We start from the raw sequence: 20,912 nt of genomic DNA, 5'->3' as shown, positions 1-20,912 counted from the left end.
TCTGTTTTTCCTTCTCTTTCTTTCTCATTTTCTTAGTAGCCAAACATCCTTGGTGGATGAAATCCCCAAGGATGAGAGGCTAAAACCTTTTAAGTTTCTCAAAGTATGGATGTTATGTGATGGCTTGGATGCAATCCCATGGAAATTTCTTGCACCTGGAAGGTAAGGTAGTCGTTTTTCATTAATGGTTCATTAATGCAAAGTTTGGTTTTTATTTCCTTTGGACAACTCCCAACGGCCAATACTTGATAAGCTTTTGGATTTCTATCCATTAGTTATCTCCTACGAGCTATTGGAAGGTGAGGTTTTCAATTCCAAGATTTGCATTAATCCGTTAGAACCAATTTCAATGGCCATTGAAAGGTGAGTTTATCACCTGGAATGACTTTGAGTTGCCAATATTTGGTAAGCTTTTAGCTTTAGACTATTAGTTATCTCTTACGAGCCATTCAAAGGAAGTCTAAGGTGAATAACCATTGATGAAATTCACTACCATCTGTTTTGCCATTTTAAAGGATTAAAACTTGATTTGCTAAATCCATACCGGTTCAGGAAGCAAGCATCACCATAGTTGCAACCCCAACGCGAGGAGCCTATCCTGAGATTTCCAATTTGCATAAGAGCCAGAGCATAGCTATCCTATCTTTGAGAAACTTGTTTTTACACCCTTTCATTTTAGTTTTTAATGTTAGCTTAAATTAGTTTAAATCTTTCTAAAACATTTACATCTTCTTTTAAAGCTAACATCCATAAGAAAATCACCTATTTTCCTAATTTGAATATCACTTGTGTTTGTGAAAACCCTTCCCAGTGAACGATCCTAGAACCACTATGCTATAGTAGCTTGGCTACTTTAGTAATAGTATTTAAGGTATAAATTTTGTTGATACGCCTTTAAAGCTAAGCTACCATGAGTTGCATCAAGGTGCCAGTGGTGATGATGTCATCCACATAAATAAAAAGAAACATAATGAACTCTTTTTACGAAGGATGAAGAGTGAGTTTTCAAACTTGGAGATGATGAACCCAATCGATAGTAAGAAATTTTGAAGTTCTGTGTACCATGCACGTGGTGCTTGACAAAGATCATAGATAGTTTTTTGCAATTTGTAGGCATGCTGTGAGAATTGAGAATCAAGAAATCCTTGCGGTTGTTGCATGAAAACATCTTCAATTAAAGTCCCCTACAAAAATGCATTGTTAACATCCAATTGGCATAAAGCCCAACCATAAGTAACAGCTAAGTGAAAAAGGATTCAAATTGTTGTTGGCTTAACCACTAGACTGAAAGTGTTTGAGAAATCAATTCAAGGTCTTTGCTGAAAGCCTTTAGCAACAAAGTGAGCTTTATATCGCGTTACTGAGCTATCAGGGTTCCGCTTAATACAAAAAATCCACTTGCACCTAACAATATTCTATGTGGAGTGAGGAGGAACAAGGGTCCAGGTAGAATTACAAACTAGGGCATCAAATTCCTCACTCATTACTTGTTGCTAATGAGGAATTTTTAGGGCTTGGGAGATAGTTGTGGGTTCAAAGGACTCATTGGATGATGGGGTGGTGGTACTCAAACTAAGAATTTTTTTGGGTTCATAAATATTATTTTTGGCTCTAGTAATCATGTTGTGACCATGGTGTGGGGATAAGGAGTTGTTTTGGTGAGACAGATATAATAAAGGAGAATTGGGGGACTAACTTACCTATGAGGAGTCATGCAAGTGGCCAACATTGGTACGAGACGAAAAAGTGGAGTCTAAGTGAACCAAGTCATTAGGTAAACAGTGAGTTATGTGTGGTGCGTTTATGTTTGGTGAACGAGAAAAGAATGTATGGGCATGCGGAATTGGAAAGTGGGTAGGTTGGTCAAGGAAAGATTAATGGGAGAGGTTTGTGTTTGTGACCCCATCTACCTTTAATGAGAGAGTATGAAAAGGGAATTTTGATTCCACAAATGCAACATGACGGGAGACAAAGAGTTTATGGGACAGAAGATCCAAGCAATGATAAGCATTATGTTATAAGAAGTAACCAATGAACACACAAAGGTGAGAACGAGGATCAAGTTTGTGGTACGTATAGGGACGAAACCAGGGGTAACATAAACATCCAAATACTAGAAATTTTGTGTAGTTGGGACGTTTCTTAAAATGTTTTTCAAAAGGAGATTGGTGACCCAAAATTGGAGTCAACAGCCAATTAATAAGATAGGTTGTTGTTTGGAATGTAGAAATCCAAAAGTAAAGTGGTATTAACGCATGATGGAGAAGAGCAAGTCCAATTTCAACCACATGACGATGTTTACATTTTGCTATACCAACGACTTAGGGTATATGAGGTAGTCACTTAAGATATTGAATACCAAAATGAGAAAGGATATGACTGAGATTTGATACTCTCCACCACCATCAAAATAAACTGATTGTATGGTGGTTGCAAAGTAATTTTCTACAATAGTTTTGAAATGTTCAAAGATAGAAGTGACATCAGATTTATGTTTAAGTGGATAGAGCCATGTATATTTTGTAAAATAGTCCATAAAAATCAAGTAATAATGATAATGATCATATGAAATTATTGGTGCAGGACCCCAAACATCTGTGTAAATAATTTATAATGGCCTAGTACACGAGATTGATGAGGTGCCAAAAGGCAATTTGTGACTTTTATTACTAAGGCAAGAGCCACAATGAGAAGAGAAGATATGAGGTGTAGACACAGGTAGAGCTTGCGTAGAAACTAGCTTGGTGAGGACTTGAGATGGGGGTTGACCAAAATGACAATGCCAAGACTTCATGGTGGGTTTGTTGGCGAGAAAGGTATGTGGTTTGGTTATGGAGGTTGAGGATGATGTTGGCCACTCTTAGACGTTTCCTTTATTCTGGCCTCACACTAAGGATGCCCCCGTGCTCAAATCCTTCACAGTAAAAAAAAAAATCAGGAAAAAATTCAATAGATGTGTTATTTGATGGCAAAATTGAGAAATAGAAATAAGGTTGTTTTTAATCAAGGGTGCACACAAAACATTATCAAGCGAAAAAGTGGTTGTGGGTGCTTCAATTGTGGTGGAACTGACATGAGTTATAGGAATGCCATTACCATCACCAATCATAATATCCTCATTACCATCATAATCAAAGTGTAGTAAGAGATTTTGAAGATCCAAAGTGATGTGATGAGAGGCACCTGAGTCAACTATCCAAGAGTCACTGTCGTTGGCTTGATCCTGGCCATGTAGTTGGCTTAAGGTGAGAAGCGTGGTGGTGGTTGGAAATGACATACCTTGGCATTGTGGCCAGCTTTGTCACATAGTTGACAAATAATTCGGTGTTGATTGGTACCATTGTTGGGACACCAAGAATGTTATGATGAATTGAAATGTTGTTAGGGATGGTGATTTCCTTCATTGGAGAATTTTTTTTACCTTGAAAAATCTTTTTTACCTTGAAAAATATTTTTTCTCTGATTGTCAAAGATATTTCTATTACCAAAATTAGTGGTTGATATTTTATTGTTGAAATTGCCTCTCGGATGTCCACAAGATTTTTCACTATTTTCTTTTTTGATTAGAGAATTTATGATGAAATTGAGCAGTGATTAGTGGAGTTTCCCTGCTTGTGTCATCTTGCTTCAAAAGAGTTTCTTGATCATGTAATTTGTCATGAAGTTCTTCGAATGTCATTGGTGAGTCTCCGGCTTGAATGGCAGCATTAATTTCTTTAAAATCATTACCCAACCCATTGAGAACATGGAGGATAATTTCATCTTCACTGAGAGGATAGCCCATGAGAGCAAAATCATCAATAATGATTTTGATGGTCTACATGTATTCAACAATGGATTGAGAGCCCTTTGTTGTCTTCATCGAAATATTATATAAACTAAGCATTCTGATTCATGATCAGTTTGCAAAAGTGGTCTCTAGTTTCTGCCATGCTTCATGAGAAGTTATTGTAGAGGAGATAAGTGAGGCAATGGCCCATGTGACTGATGCAAGAATGGCATGGAGAATGAGACGATCTTGTTGTTTCCATAACTTGCACTTGGGATTGGAGATAGGCATTGTAAAACCAGATTGTAGGATGGTTTCAGGAGGATAAGGAGTTGTGCCATCGAGGAAGCACAATAGATCATATCCAAATAGAAGATTAGTGAACTAGGCTCTCCAAGATGCGTAGTTCATTTTGCTGAGTTTGAATGGCATTTGTGTGGTAGCATTGATAGAAATGAGGGTGTTTGGTTGAGATGAGAGATTGTTTCCTATTGTGAGAACTACAGGATTTGCAAAAGATGAAGAAAAATCATCAGCCATGATTCACAACTGTGAAAAGAGAGAAAAAAAAATTGGAATGATGATGAAGGTTGTTGAACATGTTGTACAAAGCTTGGTTATAGCAAGTATGACTCTGATACCATGTTAGGTTTATAGAAATGATAGAAAAAAGAGAGCATATCATTCCTTTGTGATTCATTGTATTATATACTAGTTACAAAAGATATGTGTGAACTGTAAATTACTACCAAGATTAGTAGAAGATTGATAGAGAATATGGATATTACAGCCAAGATTGGTGAAAGATTAATAAAGAATATGGGTAGTGTTTGCTATAAAAAATATATAGGTCAAAGTCAACGAGTTTTCCTTTCGTTGCTAAAGGTGTTCGAAGTTGCAAGGGTTTGATGAATTACAATTGTTTAATCCTATAATTTCAAACACCCTTAAAATGTTTAGAACTATACCTCTGAACACCCTAATGTGCATCCAAAAGTATAGTTCTAAACAATCTTAAGGAATTCCTAAGGGACACTCATAAAGACTTCCAATACCATACATTCCAACAACTTTTTCTTTATTTCTTATCTAAAATAAAATTGAATTTTATTAAATTTTTTATATATGATAGAGCATTTATAAGCTTTGACAATGATAAACTACTCAATTCTCTTCACAACATATATAATTAATTGTACTAGGAAAGCATTAATCAAATGGATGTCAAAGATCGATAAAAGAAATGAAATGGTTATTATAATTAGTAAAGGATTTATTCGGGAACTTCATGGACAAAAGCTGAGGATTACTTTTACTTGAGAATGAGTATATAGGGATTCAAGAAAGGCTAATTTTGAATATGAGAGTAAAAAAGAAAGAGAAAAAGAGACTGATAGAAACAAAGAAATGTGGGTGTCCATTTACTTTTAAGGGTATAAAACTACTAACTAATGGTGATTAGATATTGGTTGTTAAATGTGGAAGACATAATTATGCTAAAGCACAATATCTTAAAGGATATTCTTTTGCTAATAATTTAAATTAAGAAGAAATGAGTATCTTCAAAAAAATATTGAAGAGTGACATTAAGCCAAAAAATATAATAAATAGTTTCAAGGAGAGGAATGAACTCAATTGTAGCACATTGGGATAATATATAATGCAAATTATAAACATAAAATAAATGAATATGGTGAGAGGTCATAAAAGCAACAATTGATGCATAAATTAATGGAGCTGAACTACATTGAATGACATAGAAGGATGAACAAAATGACTATATTATAAACTTAATGTTAGTCAATACCCATTTATTTGTTGTTAACCTTTCCAATGGTGTTGATCATGGATTTTGCCTAACAAGTATTGAATGCTTTTGCTTGAGATAGTTGGTATAACATCAATGGATAAGATATTTGATATTGCATTTACATATCTTGGGGGTGAAAAAGAGGATAAATACACATGAGTCTACAAAATTTGAGAAATTTGATGCATGAAGACTTCTTTCCAAGAATACTTGTCATTGATGGGGAACTTGCTCTTATGAACGAACTATAGAATGTGTTTCCAACCTCCTCACATTTTTTATCTAGGTGACATATATTACAAAATATTCTTACAAAATGTAAGAAATACTTTTAAGTTAAAGGGAAGGTAGGAGACTTTTATTTTCATGTGGAATGTTTTAGTGCTTATTGAAATTAAAAAGACATATGAGTACCGTTTTTGTGCCTTTGGGGAACAAAACCAAAGGTATAAGCAATTAAATAATGCAAAGTGTTGGGATATAGCCCTTAAAAACATGATATAATGTAAGTAAATAAGATTTCATTAACATATCTATATACTACGATTTTTATTTTCACTATTTCATCCATATTTGCATTAATATTTATTTAAGCATTTGGGTCTACATCAATTGCATAGTACATGACTTAGGTGCATTAGGAGCTAATGGAAGATCAAAATTATAGGTTTCTTGCAAGTTGATGAGTTGTTAATAACTGGTTCATGAATTTAGGCAATCTATTTGAAATTGTATTCTACTACCTTCTAATTAGAGGGATGACTTGTTATGGTCATTAAAATAAGTTTTTCATGATGATTGCATTAATGTATATGATTACATTGTTAGGATAGAACATTTAAAATTATGACACGATGTAATAATAAACATATTTATTATTTAATGATATGATTCCAATTTCTCTGTTTCTTCTATCCTATTCAAGTATTATACTCTCTTAGCATTTAAGCTTGACACTTTCTACATTGTACATGAGTTAGGTACATTAGGAGATGTATGAAAGATCCAAGTCATGAGTTTCTTGCAAATAAATGATTGGTTCACAACTCGCTCATGGACTTAGGCAATCCATTTGAGATTGTAGTGCACTACCTTCTAATTGAAGGGATGAAGAGTCTTAGTCATCGGGATAGAATTCTCATGGTAAGTGTGCTAATGTGTATTATTACATATTGGACAGGACCTACAGTGAGTCATAACATTAACTATCGGTAATTATGATATCACTAAGTTGCTATACTATATGGGCTCTCAACCATGAAAGGATACTGAGTTAGTGCTAAAGTCTTCAATGACTTTGACATACGAATAAGATCCTAAGGTGGTCATATATTCTCTATGGATTTTATCACTATTGGTAGAAGTTGTTGGCAACAAGTATACTTAAGATAGACATTATGATATCTCATGGGTTTGAGATATATAACATGGGTCATGGATTTGGGTTCTTATATCTCATTATAATATCATAGGATATCAAAGTGCAATTAACTCTTTATAGTGAGACGTTGAGTCAACTTCAAAATTGAATTATGAGGGAGTTAGTATTTTCTTATGGGTCATAGTGATCCCTGCTTTAGCTCATATTCCTTGATAACATGTTTATTAATATTACATGTAACACGATTTATTTGGAGAGATTTGGGTTTTTGATTGATAAGTGTGTATACGAGTGTTTTAGTAAAAGTGAAGGTTGCATTAGATCTTATGAATTATTTTTTTAGACTGGGCTAATTAATTAATTAATTGAAACCTAATAGGACTAATTAATTAACTAGGACCCAGGTGGGATGAATTAGGTGACCCCAACCCAATTTAGGCTCAATCACTTAAACCTATAAGGAACCCTATATAAAACCCCTTAGAGGTTTAGGGTTAAGACTTCTGACACTATTTCTTTCAAAAAAAAAAATTCTACAGAAAAACCCTAACCACCCTCAAGGAGGAAGAGAAGCCCACAATTCTCTTACATGTTTGGATCCATGTGAGGAAAGATTAGGTGGAAAGACACCAGGTAAACAAGACTTACAACTTCTTAGGCAACTTCACCAAAATTGATTTAAGAACATCCAGATCATAGGTATGAGCTATTTTTCTCTAGATCAATTAATCTTATTGGTTTTCATAACCACTTTGATTGGATCAAAAGAAGCCTAAGGATAGATGCATGCGTTTTATCCAATCTAAGGCTAGGAAATAGAGCAATCTAGAATTTCCAACAATATTAAAGTGTCTATCTTATGAATACCTATTGTCACATGCCTCAGTCATAAGTGACCTAATTGAAATTAGGAAATATATGACACCTTAGGGTCTTATTTGTAGGTTCAAAGTCGTTGTAGACCTCAACCCTACCATTTTAACTTAAATATACATTAAGCCTTTATTGTTGGACTAATGTTTACATCTAGTGGAAAATGCAACAAAAAGATAATAAAATGGGTGCAAATGTGAGTGCATGGCAACCTAAAGAAACAAAAATGATAGAAACAAAATGGAGAAGCCTAGATGCATAAGAGGAGACAAAGAAGGAAGGAAGAAGCATTTTGATACAAGATAGGGGATTCTAATACCATTTCTGTTGGGATTGAACCCCTAAAAGCAAGATATAACGTAATAAAGTAAGACTTAACTATCTCCTTCATATCCTTTTGGTGTATTGACATTGATTTGAACATTCAGCTAATGTCTCTTACATTGTACATGACTTGTATGTATTAAGAATTGCATAGAAGATACAAGTCATGGGTTTGTCCACAGTCGGTTCATGCATTTGGTCAATCTAGTAGAGATTGTAGTGCACCACCTCTTAAATTTTAAAATAAATAGTTTTTTTTTATTATAAAATATGAATATTAATAATATAATAAAATCATACATGACATTTTTAATAAATATGTAAAAATATGGATATTAACATTAATTGATTTATTTTTTTAATAATAATAATAATAATCCAAAAATAATAATTTCTAATACTATTTTATATGATTTTATATATTTTATAAATATTATAAAAATATGGATATCAACATCTTATAAAAACATAATTAATTTATTTTGTTAAAATTAATGAAGAATGGTTATTTAAAATTAATAATGGCTAATACTATTATATTTTAAATCAATTTAAAAAATCAAATTTAATTTTTTAAGGTTAAATTTTTCATTACATGTATACATTTATTACTCAATTAGAGATGATATTTTGAATTATTTTATTAATCTATAATTAATTAATTAATTTTTAAATTTTCAAATTATTCTTAAAAACTTCAAGATTTATTAAAGGATTTAAAGTATTAGTTGTTTCTATTATTTTTTATAGTCATTATATATATATATATATATTGAGTTTTAAATTATTTTTTAAAATTATTAAACTTATTAATAAATTTAAAACAAAGGCTCACTTAATTTGAAATTCATTTTCTTTAGTGAAGAAAATGTTGAAAAAAGGCCAAAAAAACTTAATATCCTGCAACAAAGAGAATCTTTTATGACAAAACTGAACAGATGTAACTACCTAGGTCCAAAAAAAAGAAAAACTTGGTTTCAAAGACAAATTTGCTTCTAGTACAAACTATTTACTTTGCTTTGGGGGGTTCTGATGTCACTTTTGTAATCCAGAAGCCTCTCTTCAAGATTGATGTGAGTACCGGTCACAACCATCTGTCCATACCCTTGAATCAGATACAACAAAGTTTCCTCACACCTGAAGAGAGCGAGAGGTTGAACTCAGGAGGAAATGGAAAAAAAATGTGTAGATATAGAAGTGATATTGGTTGAGCTCTCCCTTCATCGGGAAACCATGAGTCTGAGGAAGTGGAACATGAAGAAAGCTTCCAGAAATTCTACCTCAATGTATGTGTTGGTGACCAATTGGAATTCGGTTGCATGGAGGAATCGCATGAGGGAAGATGAAATAGTGCAGCTTTGGTCTTTTCGAATCAAGTCCAAGTTGGGTTTTGCTCTTGTAAAGAGAAGACTACAAGATGATCCTGGGAATCGTTCATTAAGGGGCATCCTAAATAGCTGATATGGATATCAGGGACATGCAGGATAAGTGTATTTACTATTTAGTAGAAGATGATAAACCTCCCTGGATAATAATTGTCACTAAATTGATTTTCCTTTTTTTTTTTTTTTTTTTTGCTGATTATGTAGAATTTTAATTTTGATTGAATGTTAATAGAAACATTGCCATTCCCTTCTATCTCCCTTTCTCTATTGTTATTTTTCATTTTTTAAATTCATTTATCTATCTATCATATCACTCCAAGAAACACAATGTATGTTTATATATATTGCTTATCTACTGACCGTGTATTAACTAATCGCAAATACCAGATATGTTTATACAGAGTCAATTCTAAAGTTGTCCACTTGGGAATTTGACTACTAGGGCAAGACCAATCTTGAGGATCAATAAAACCAACAATATCTATTCAGGTCCTCTGCTGCAACAGAATCAGGCTCAACATCTGGAACCGATAAAATTAGGAAGAAGCAACAATTTGCATTCGTCATAGTCAATTTGGTTGCATCATTTAGATGTATACGATACCATCTAGTGTAATCCATAGACTTATGCAAAGATATCAAAAGAAGAGGAAGGGTCCCTGACAAAATCATTAGGATATATAGTGATTTAATTGATGACATTGAACAGATTTGGAAATTCCTCACTTGGAAGTGTTGGAAAAAGGCCATGGAAACTTAATATCCTACCACAAAGAGAATCTTTTACGACAAAACTGAACAGATGTAACTACCTAGGTCCAAAAAAAGAAAAAAAAACTTGGTTTCAAAGACAAATTTGCTTATAGTACAAATTATTTTCTTTGCAAATCAGGAAAGAACAGAGGCAATAACCATTGAGCTTCTTGTTAGTCTGAATTATATCAGGAAAAAGCTTTACATCAGGAAAAATCTTTATTGAAGTGTGCTTGTAGCAAAATCTTTGATGAATGTCTGGGTGTGGATGCATAATGTTACTTTTGGCTAGAGGCAAATCACTTACATGTCTCCAATAAGCCTCATATGTATTGACTTCAAGATTTGTATTTGGAAAAGAGTTCTAATTCCTGGCTACCTCATCTAGTTTCTGAATGCAATATTAAAGAGAACGAGTATTAGCTTCCTCCCTCGTTAAACCAACAACATTTCCTTAATTACAAGACTTTTATTTCCATAGTACATTCTTAAAATTTGTCAACAAAGATTTGCTGCCACTCTTTTTATTAGGAGCGGATCATTTTCTTTATTTTATTTGTCTTATTAGTCTCACGTAATGTTATCATTGTGAACTTGTTCTTATCAAATACAGAATGCACCATTCTTGTATTGATTGTGTTTCCACCCGCTTACAAAGGTTATACAAGCCTATCTTGGTGAGGGCAAAAACTTGATTGTAGGCAATCTTGATTTTCATGGTAGTTTAACAAGCAAATAAGGCACTTTTGATTTAAATTAATTGATAGTTTATATATGAGCTCCATTGTTGTAACAAGCCAAGGTGTTTGTACAATGGTTTTGGTTTGTGAGCATGATAGACACACAACTAGAGTTGTATAAATTGCAACCCTGGTGAGAGCCTGAATCAAACTTGGATAGTAGGAAAGAGTTGATTACTAAGATATACCTCAAAGTAGCCTTTTTTTCTCTACCTTATAGAGGTTAAGATTTATGAGTTGGGAATAGTGTGAAGATACTATAAAGGTAAGGTTTAGATAGTAGATGAAAAGCCCCATAGGTAGTCTAAATATATGGAACAAAGACACTTAGAAGTAGGGAGTTGATACTATTTGAAATAAGAGAGGAAGGCAGAAAGATGATTGAATCTGAAATTCATTAAGTTGAGGAAACTGGAAAACTATGGTTTTTTATGGGTAGCACAATATGATTGAATAATGATCGTGTGCTAAAAAGTATCAATCCCGTCAAGATCATCCTTTGTGGAAAATTTTTATATAGTAAGAAAACCTTGAAGGGTTCAGGAAATGAAGATACATTAGCCAGTGTGGTATCACATAGCCTCAAATTCCCAAAAGCCCCTATGGTTAGTTTTCATGCAAGAGATTTAAATAGGGGGCTGTTAGTAAAGGAGCCAGAGGATTGCTTGGAAACATTTAAAGGGGTCATAGATATGAAGAAACCCTCTTTCTTCGAAGGCTTGAATTGGGCTCTAATACACAGTGCAATACCCTTGGAATTGCCTAATTTCTGTGATGCTGGAACTGGTAACACTGCAATTAGTCTGCAAAAAAAGAAGAGTGCTAAGTTTGATTATAAGGACTTGAAGGACACAACAAAGTGTGTGGAGTTTTAGCCGTTCTAGCTGAAACTCTCTTCAGATGGTTTGAGTGTCTTTCTGAAGTCTTGAGATTTTTCACCCCTTGCTGTAACTAATGATACACAGCGTGCCAGTTTCTGCAATAATGCTATCTTCAGTTCATTCATCTTAGAATAGTAGAGCTAGATTTGCTTGAGACCCCTTTGGGAATTTGCTACTAGGTCAGGACCAATCTTAAGAATGAATAAAACCAATAAAATTAGCAAGAAGCTGTGGTGGACAGAGTGTTCTGCTCCAGCATGTGAGCACAATTAAGCTCTCATTGCTATCTTTATTGTTTTTGACATTTCTCTGGCTATTCTTGCCCGCCTGATCTAATTCTATTGCTCCTGATTTACCATGCCTAAAGCCTGAGTCACATTTTACATGTGTAAGCGTCTGTAAATTTTGAAGGTATAATGGAAATTAGAGAAAAACTTGTACATTTCGAAACTCCATTTTTCTTGTTTAAAAATTTGGGAAAAGAATTAATTCAAATCCAATGGGAACAATACTGCTCTGAAGAATAGAACTCTGGATGGGAATTATGTAAATGTAAATCATCAAAAATATAAAGAATGAGCAGAAAGAGGCTCTTCCATCCATTGATAATGTGGAAGAAAAATCAGAAAAAGGTAAGATTCTTCTGCCATGGTCAACAACAGCAGTCCTATGAAAACTCAGATTGTCCGTCAAAGTTTGTCATTCTGTGCTTGAAGTCTAATACTATTTTATATATTTCATAAATATTATTAAAATATGGATATTGACATCTTATAAAAACATAATTAATTTATTTTGTCAAAAATAAAGAATAATTATTCAAAATTAATAATAGCTAATACTATTATATTTTAAATCAATTTAAAAAAAAATCAAATCGAACTTTTAAGGTATAAAGGAGTCAAATTTTTCATTATATGCATATATTTATTACTCAATTATGGAGATTACACTTTGAATTATTTTATTAATCTATAATTAATTAATCAATTTTTTAAATTTTAAATTATTCTTAAAAATTACAAAATTTATTAAAGAATTTAAAGCATTAATTATGTTTATTATTTTTTTTGTAGTCATTATATATATATGAGTTTTAAATTATTTTCTAAAGTTATTAAACTTATTAGTAAATTTAATACAAAGTCTCATTTGATTTGAAATTCATTTTCTCTTGTGAAAAAAATGGAAAAACAATTATCTATTTTACTTTTTTAAAAAAAAAAAAAAAATTGTTTCTAAAGAACAACTAAACAATGGTTTAAATTTTTAAAAATAATTTTATTTTTAAATCACACACCCAAATAGGTTTTTATCATTTAACCAAAAAAACTCTCAAGGATTTTTTTAAATGAAAATAAAAAGATATTTTAAAGAGTGTGAGAGTTTTTAAATAAAAAATTAAAAAAATTATTTTAGACTATAAGTACATATATTATTATCTATTTATTTATTTATTTATTTTTGTTTTCATTTCTAATTTTACTTAACATTGAAATTGAAACAAAATATTATTCTAACTTTACATTCTTATATACATCTAAACACAAAAAAGAAATAGAATCAGCAAATTCATTTATTCCAATGTATCAAATATCACCTTGGAGTTTCAGAAGTTGTCATGTTTCAAACAAAGCCTTATCCTTTGCATGCAGGTTTGGACGTTTAGATTGTTATCTTTTACTAGCTACACTAGATTTTCCTCCTCTAACTTCTACTAGTAGGTAGTAGGCAGTAGGTGGAAATTATTATTATTTTTTTATCATCATTTATTATTTCCATTAAACATTTTTTTAATGTACATATCAAGACTATCATTAATCATTTGCCTTCTAATTCAACTATACATTTCATTCTAAAAATTTTAATAATTTGAAGGAAATATTCCTTCAGGAAATTATAAGGAAAATTGATCTTTAAAAATTCCAAATAAATACTAGGTTATAATAAATTTCAGAATTAATGTAAAAAAATGTGAAATAAAAAAATGAAAAAATACAACATTTTGAAATATTTCAATTAATATAAAGTTGGTCTTTAGTCTACTATGGAAAATTACTTTAAAAGTTTTTTACGCATAAGGGAAGTGAAATAATTGTCACCAAACAAACCAAGAAATATTTTTTTGTCTTTAAAAATAAAAAAGTTCTGTTTTTAGAAAAAGAAAACATTATAGACTCTTTTGATAGTTGTTCCTTGAAAATAATATTTAAAAATATATCAAAATTAAAAATAATTTTAGAGAATAGATAGAAGTTGTTTTAAGGTGTTTTTAAAAATAAAAGGAAAATATGGAAAAATAAAAATTAATTTAAAAAATCCACTAAAAAGTAAATAAAATATGACATGAGCTACTTTTTTTTATTCTTTCTCCACTAACTAATACAAAAATATTCAAAAATGATTTATTTCTTAATTACACATATTTTATAAATTTATTATAATATTAGTATTTATATTTTATTAAAAGATATTTATTTTTAAATTTATTTGTAATTATAAATTACTTTTAATGTCTATATACATTAAAAGAAGGATGCATAGTGTTTTGTTATGACTATTATTTATCCTCATTTGATTAAAAATTACAATATTAATACTTTTATTCATTTTGAGCCTTTCATTATTTTGATGATAGTCATCATTTTCAATTCTTTCCTAAATTGTTGAAAAATCAATCATTTTAATCAACTAAAGTTAGTGTTTTCTTTTAAAAATAGTGGAATTAATAAGGTTTTAAATAATTGTAAACTATCAAAAGAAAGAAAGAAAAAAGTCGCTTTCTTTTAATTTGTAAAACTAAAAAAATAAAAGATATTATAAACTGGCAAAACAAAAACAAAAACAAAAACAAAAATTTAAAGTCAAAATAAATACCCTCGCTATTAATTTGTAGTATATATAACAAAATAATAATAATAATTGAGAGATCCTCTCAACAAAATATTATAATTATATTTGGTTCCTAGAAAGTATTAAGAAAAATGATTTTCTCATATTTAGTTTCAATAGAGAAAATAAGAAAGAAAATCAAATATAATTAAAATTAGATATAAATTTATACATTTTTAAATTATGTGATCTTTACATAGATAAGGAAAAATAAATAAAATTAATTTAAAGTAGCATATAAAAAATTTATTGATTTTAAATATTTTTTCTTCATTTTTTTTCTTTTTACTTTTCCTTTCTACTTTTTTTTCTTTTGCATTTTTCCTCATATTTTCGTGGAAACAAACATAACTTATGTGTTTTCTTTCCCTTCAATGAAGTAAAAGATCCTTTCAATAATAATACTATGTATTCATTCTCTTTTATATATATTTCCGTGGATTTTAGTTAGTGTGGCTTGTACTTATAGCCTAAAAGAAATTTAAAATGACTAAAAATGAAAACGTTTATTATTTTTGTTTTAAAAACTGTTTTGAAAAAAACTATTTTCATTTTTTCTCTCGAATAAGCTATCAAACCATTTTCACTTACAATAAAATCTATTGTACAAATATAAACAAAATTTGTTAAATTTGCAATGTGACAAATTATCTAAGTTATAGAATTGCATTTAGATTTTCGAAAGTTTGAGTAAAAAATATGAACCAATTAAATGTGATATAAAAAAGGGGGGGGGGGGGCGGAAAGAAAAGACAAAGTAAAGAAAATTTGAAAAAATGTTTAAACCCACTAAAATTTTCTCATATATTTATTCAAATTTATTATTATTTTTATTTGACAAAAAATATCAAACAAAAAAAAAATAGGATTTGTATTTCCTTCTTGCAGTACTTCCTATACTAAATTGTATTTTAATTTTAAAATTTTAAAAATGAAAAATAATAATAAAAAAACAAGAAAGACTAAAGAATAATCCAATACCATCATGGACTTACTCTCGTACCAAAAACTCAATTACATCTCTTCATTTGAAAGGTTGTTTTGGATAGAATATGCTCCATGGATGGATCCGTTTCATACCTGCATTGCATCAATTACCATAGTCAAAAGAGAATATCTTGACTTTAGACTTGAGGAAGGAATAGAGGTTTCCAACTCGTTATTTCTCAAGCCTTTGGGAAATTAAATTATATTTCTTTCAAATAAAAAAAAATTAAAATTAAAAAAATTTTACTTTGAAAAACAAATTGATTTAAAATGGAAAACTGCTATGGTTTTGATGCACTTTTTATTTTTAAATAATAGTAACTAATATCTAAAATAAAGAAAATTTTACATACTTACCTTCAAAGATTTATGATTTAAAAAAATTAATTTTACTATTTTTATATTGAAAGTAGTTTTCAAGAATATATGGAGGATAAGTTCATAATTTTGTATTAAAAATGATATATTTTATATAAAAGTTATTATTGCTTCTTATTTTAAAAAATAAGGGACGACAAATATATGAATTTACATTTATAAATAATTAAGGAATTGCCAAAATATATAAATAAATTTATAAAAGAGGAAAAAGAAAAAGGAAAAAAAGAGATGAGATAAATAATTATAGAAAAGCAAAATTAAAAAGAAAATAGAATAATTACTTGCATGGAGGGCAACCAGGGCCGAGCCAATGGACAAATGTTAAGAGCTTCCACCTATTTCCTCTTTATCCCACTTTATTTTAATTGGTGGTGTCCTCTGGAGCAGGAGGTCCGGTACTGCCGTAAGCTTTGGACTGCGATCTATTTCCAAGGAAAGAAGACATGGCATTACTTTCCTCCCTTTTTCTTCTTTTACTTCCCAATTTTCCCACTCAGACATGGCTGCAAATGACAGATGCTTCAACCTTGGAAATGCAATTTTTGATGATGATCCCAAGAACTCACCACCAACATATTTCACTTTCATCATGAAATCTATTTTCAAAATCTCGAGAAATGTGAGATCCCCCAGAGGAGGCAAGCACTGACATCTTCGATAATGTGAAAGGAAAAGATGTGTTAGTTGGAGTAATGATGGCTCCATCATCCACCTGGGCCATTCCTCGACTTGATACCCGCTTAATTGCAGACATTTTAAGTCTGGATGGGGTTGTAGGGCTTCAGCCACTTCCTTCATCCCTACTGGTTGTTGACTCAACAATGGTCCGAAATCTAATGTGAGATCAGAGAGCTGTTTCTTATTCTTCAATTCTGCCTTTTCAGCCTCCCCTGCATCTTCCACTTTGCTCAATCCTGTTATTTCAAGCTCTCTAAGCTCCTTCAAGTTTCTTATTTCTTCTATTTTGCACACATCACTTCCATTCTCATCACCAACAATAAAACCGGATAAGGTTCGAAGAGATGTTAATCTTCCGACTCCCTTAGGCAGGCCTCTGTGCGAACAATACTGGGCTTGAAGATGTCTCAAATTAATTAAACTTCCTATCCCTTGAGGTAGTTTTGTAAGCTTCAGACAAATGCTAATATTTAAGGTTTGCAGATTGCATAACTCACTGATTGTTTCGGGCAATGTTTCCAATCTCACACAACGTGATAGATTAAGGTACCTCAGATGTATGAATTCACCCACCTCCCTTGGGAGTTCTACAATTGTGTCCTCGCTCAAATCCATTGCTCTAAGATATTTGAATTGCTGGAATGAATCAAGTGGAAATGAGTCAATTCTAAACCTGTTGTTTGACACAACTAAAAGTGTGTAAATTCCTCGCATTATTGACGGAGAGAGAGGATCTGATACTTCCATGCACAATTACAGTTGCATGACGACCCTTTTGACGGGACAAGTTTGTCTTTAGGTTTTCACAATCATCCTCCACAATTAAGCATTCATTGTTGGTCAAAAATTGAGCAAAGTCATGCACTATATCATGCATCTTGCAGCTTATTATGTTACCCTTCACATCTTTCTCAAAATCTTGGAAGAAAGACCGAGCTGCTAAGTTTTCAAAGTACTCTCTCCCAACTGCCTCCATCTCTCTGTCTGTCTTAGAGTCCAGGTAGCTTTGTGCCATCCACAGCTTAATCAAGTCCACTACTGGAATGGTGCGATCTTTGGGAAAGACCGCACAGTATGAGAAGCACTGTTTAAGTGGCGGGGGCAGATCATAATAACTCAACAATAAGGCAGGGGACAGTTTTTTCTCAAAAACATCCAATTCCCACATTTCACTATTCAACACATTCTCCCAATCTTGTTTATAATATTTGAACTGCATCAGACTCCCTAAAGCTTTAACAGCAAGAGGTAAGCCCCTGCACTTGTCTGCTATTTTTTTGCCAATTTCTTCTAATTCTTCAATTTTATCGGTGCTCTTCCCGCAAAAAGCTATTTGGGAAAATAATTCCCGACATTGCTCTAATGGTAAGCTTCCTAAGGAGTGCATGTATGTGCTTCTCATCATCCTAGCAACGCTCTCACTGCGAGTGGTCACTAAAATTCTACTCCCATCACCTCCACACTTGAGACAATTCTTGAGTTGTTCCCACAACTGATAGTCTTCGGTCCACACATCATCCAGCACAAGGAGAAACTTTTGCCCATCAATAGATTCTTGAATTTTTTGTTGTAGAGCTTCAGGATCATGGAGATCAGAAGACTGGCCTTGGAGGGCTTCAAGAATAGCCCTCAAAATTCTTATTGGGACAAAAGGATCAGAAACGCAGACCCAGATTCTTTTATCAAAATGAGCCTTCACCTCATCGTGGTTAAAGGCTAGTTGAGCAAGAGTTGTTTTGCCGATACCTCCCATCCCAACCACGGAGATGGTGTAGAGGCCCAAGCTTTCATCACAACTCTTACCCAACAGCTGCCTTAGTATGGTGTCCCTGTCCTTATCCCGACCCCATACCTCTGAAATGTCAACTGCAGAGATAGTTATAAGCCTCTGTGGTTCCTCGTTGCTAAATCTAGATGTAAAATTGAACCGATTGCTCTGGTTTGCAATGTCATCAACTTGTTGTTTAATATCCTTAATCTTAAGAGCAATGTCACGACGGCCAGCAACTCGTTTGAAACAGATGCAAGGGGAGGGAATGCAGGAGCTTACCTTCTTCTTAGACATGGAAGGGCTTTCAGCTCTCTCAATCTGAGATTTGAGAAGAGAAGTGCTCCACTCATCCAGCACGTCGTCCATTTGGTAGGCGATGTCTTTAAGCCTCTGCAACCAAACTTTGACAAGTTCCTCCTTCACTTGTCTCTTCTCTGCATCTGCAACAACAGCTCGGACGACCTGGAGTGTGTCGGTGAGGCTTTGGATTTCTGTATCAACACCCACAACCAGAGAAACTTCCTGATGAATAAGAGAAGCCAGCCGCTCTAGGACAATAGAAAGGAGAGCATCCGCCATTAGGGCCCGGGTTGAAGAAGGTGGGAATGGGATTGATGAATGAGGAGGAATGGAGGATGAATGAAGAAGACCAGTGAGATGGGGAGACTGGATGACTTGAAGGATGGAGCAGGTCTTGAATAATTTAGGCGTGTGGGGTCATTTGTTTAAATTATCGGAGCCGGGTCAGTGAGGTTGTCAAATCATTACATTGTGTTCACATTCTCACCTCCTTATGTGTAATGTTTTCGGAACTGGATCGGTCATTGAACCGGAAAAATTACCGGTTCACGGTTCACCAGTCGAACCGCGGTCGAACCGGTGACGTCATAAATATATAATTTATATATTATTAAAATTAAAAATAATAATAAAAATTTAAAATATATATGAATAAATTAAAAATCAATAATATTATTTTATATATTTGATATTATCAAATTAAATCATGTTAAATGAAATGTATACAATATTTAAATGTGAATATATTAAAAATGAAAATTTTAACTAATTTTATAATTTTTAAAAATATTATATTATTTTTATTTAATATTATATAAAAACTAAAATGTAATATATATTGTTTTGTTTTGGCATATCCAATAAAGCAGGAGGTCCGGTACTGCCGTCAGATTTGGACTGTGTTTTATTTTCAAGGAAAGAAGACATGGCATTACTTTCCGCCCTTTTTCTTCTTTTACTTCCCAATTTTCCCACTCAGACATGGCTGCAAATGACAGATGCTTCAACCTTGGAAATGCAATTTTTGATGATGATCCCAAGAACTCACCACCAACATATTTCACTTGCTCCATGAATTTTATTTTGAGACAATTGTCTTTTAGACTTGCTGGTCCAAAAATTAAGATTTGTTACATATAATTTACGTTTTAAAAGAAATTTAGAATGAGTAAAAATGAATATATTTATTATTTTTGTTTTAAAAACTATTTTGAAAAAACTCCTTTCACCTGCACTAGGCTTGGAACGGAAGGCGTCGGCCCAGAGGGAGAGTGCCGCAGGGAATCCAAGGAGGTGGTCTACCACAGGCGGTGGAGGTCAGCAATATCTAGGGGACACGTAGGGAAGTGTGTGTGGAGTAGTGTCAAGTCTATTCAGAAAGTGTGTGGAGCATCCGAAATTAGGGCCCGGGTTGAAGAAGGTGGGACGGGGATTGATGAATGAGGAGGAAATTGAGGAATTGAGGATGAATGAAGAAGACCGGTGAGATGGGGGGATGGGATCTACAGAGCAGGTGTTGAATAATTTAGGCGTGTGGGGTCATTAGTTTAAATTATTGGAGCAGGTGTTGAACAATTTAGGCGTGTTGGGTCATTAGTTTAAATTATTGGAGCAATTAGTTTAAATGAATGGAGCAGGTGTTGAACAATTTAGGCGTGTGGGGTCATGAGTTTAAATGAATGGAGCAGGTGTTGAATAATTTAGGCGTGTGGGGTCATTAGTTTAAATGAATGGAGCAGGTGTTGAACAATTTAGGCGTGTGGGGTCATGAGTTTAAATGAATGGAGCAGGTGTTGAATAATTTAGGCGTGTGGGGTCATTAGTTTAAATTATTGGAGCAGGTGTTGAACAATTTAGGCGTGTGGGGTCATGAGTTTAAATGAATGGAGCAGGTGTTGAATAATTTAGGCGTGTGGGGTCATTAGTTTAAATTATTGGAGCAGGTGTTGAACAATTTAGGCGTGTGGGGTCATGAGTTTAAATGAAT

General features: G+C 32.5%; 2 protein-coding genes across 2 annotated transcripts; both read right to left on the bottom strand.

Moving 5' to 3' along the window:
- Window positions 1-15,771: 15,771 nt before the first annotated feature.
- Window positions 15,772-19,291, bottom strand: LOC117921507 (putative disease resistance protein RGA3). The gene is made up of 2 exons (XM_034839393.1): window positions 16,458-19,291; window positions 15,772-15,888 (listed from the first exon to the last, which is right to left on the bottom strand). Exon 1 carries the CDS (start codon window positions 19,202-19,204, stop codon window positions 17,522-17,524), a length of 1,683 nt encoding a protein of 560 aa, XP_034695284.1. The 5' UTR covers window positions 19,205-19,291; the 3' UTR covers window positions 15,772-15,888; window positions 16,458-17,521.
- Window positions 16,498-17,469, bottom strand: LOC117921804 (putative disease resistance protein At3g14460). Its single transcript, XM_034839764.1, has one exon. It carries the CDS (start codon window positions 17,467-17,469, stop codon window positions 16,498-16,500), a length of 972 nt encoding a protein of 323 aa, XP_034695655.1.
- Window positions 19,292-20,912: the final 1,621 nt, after the last annotated feature.

The sequence above is a fragment of the Vitis riparia genome, chromosome 9, assembly GCF_004353265.1.
Source record: "Vitis riparia cultivar Riparia Gloire de Montpellier isolate 1030 chromosome 9, EGFV_Vit.rip_1.0, whole genome shotgun sequence".
NCBI classification, from domain to species: domain Eukaryota; kingdom Viridiplantae; phylum Streptophyta; class Magnoliopsida; order Vitales; family Vitaceae; genus Vitis; species Vitis riparia.
This window is presented reverse-complemented; position numbering and strand designations above follow the sequence as displayed.

Excerpts from the sequence above, each read along its gene's own strand:
- LOC117921804 (XM_034839764.1), bottom strand. The coding sequence starts at position 17,469 with ATGGATTTGAGCGAGGACACAATTGTAGAACTCCCAAGGGAGGTGGGT.
- LOC117921507 (XM_034839393.1), bottom strand. The coding sequence starts at position 19,204 with ATGGCGGATGCTCTCCTTTCTATTGTCCTAGAGCGGCTGGCTTCTCTT.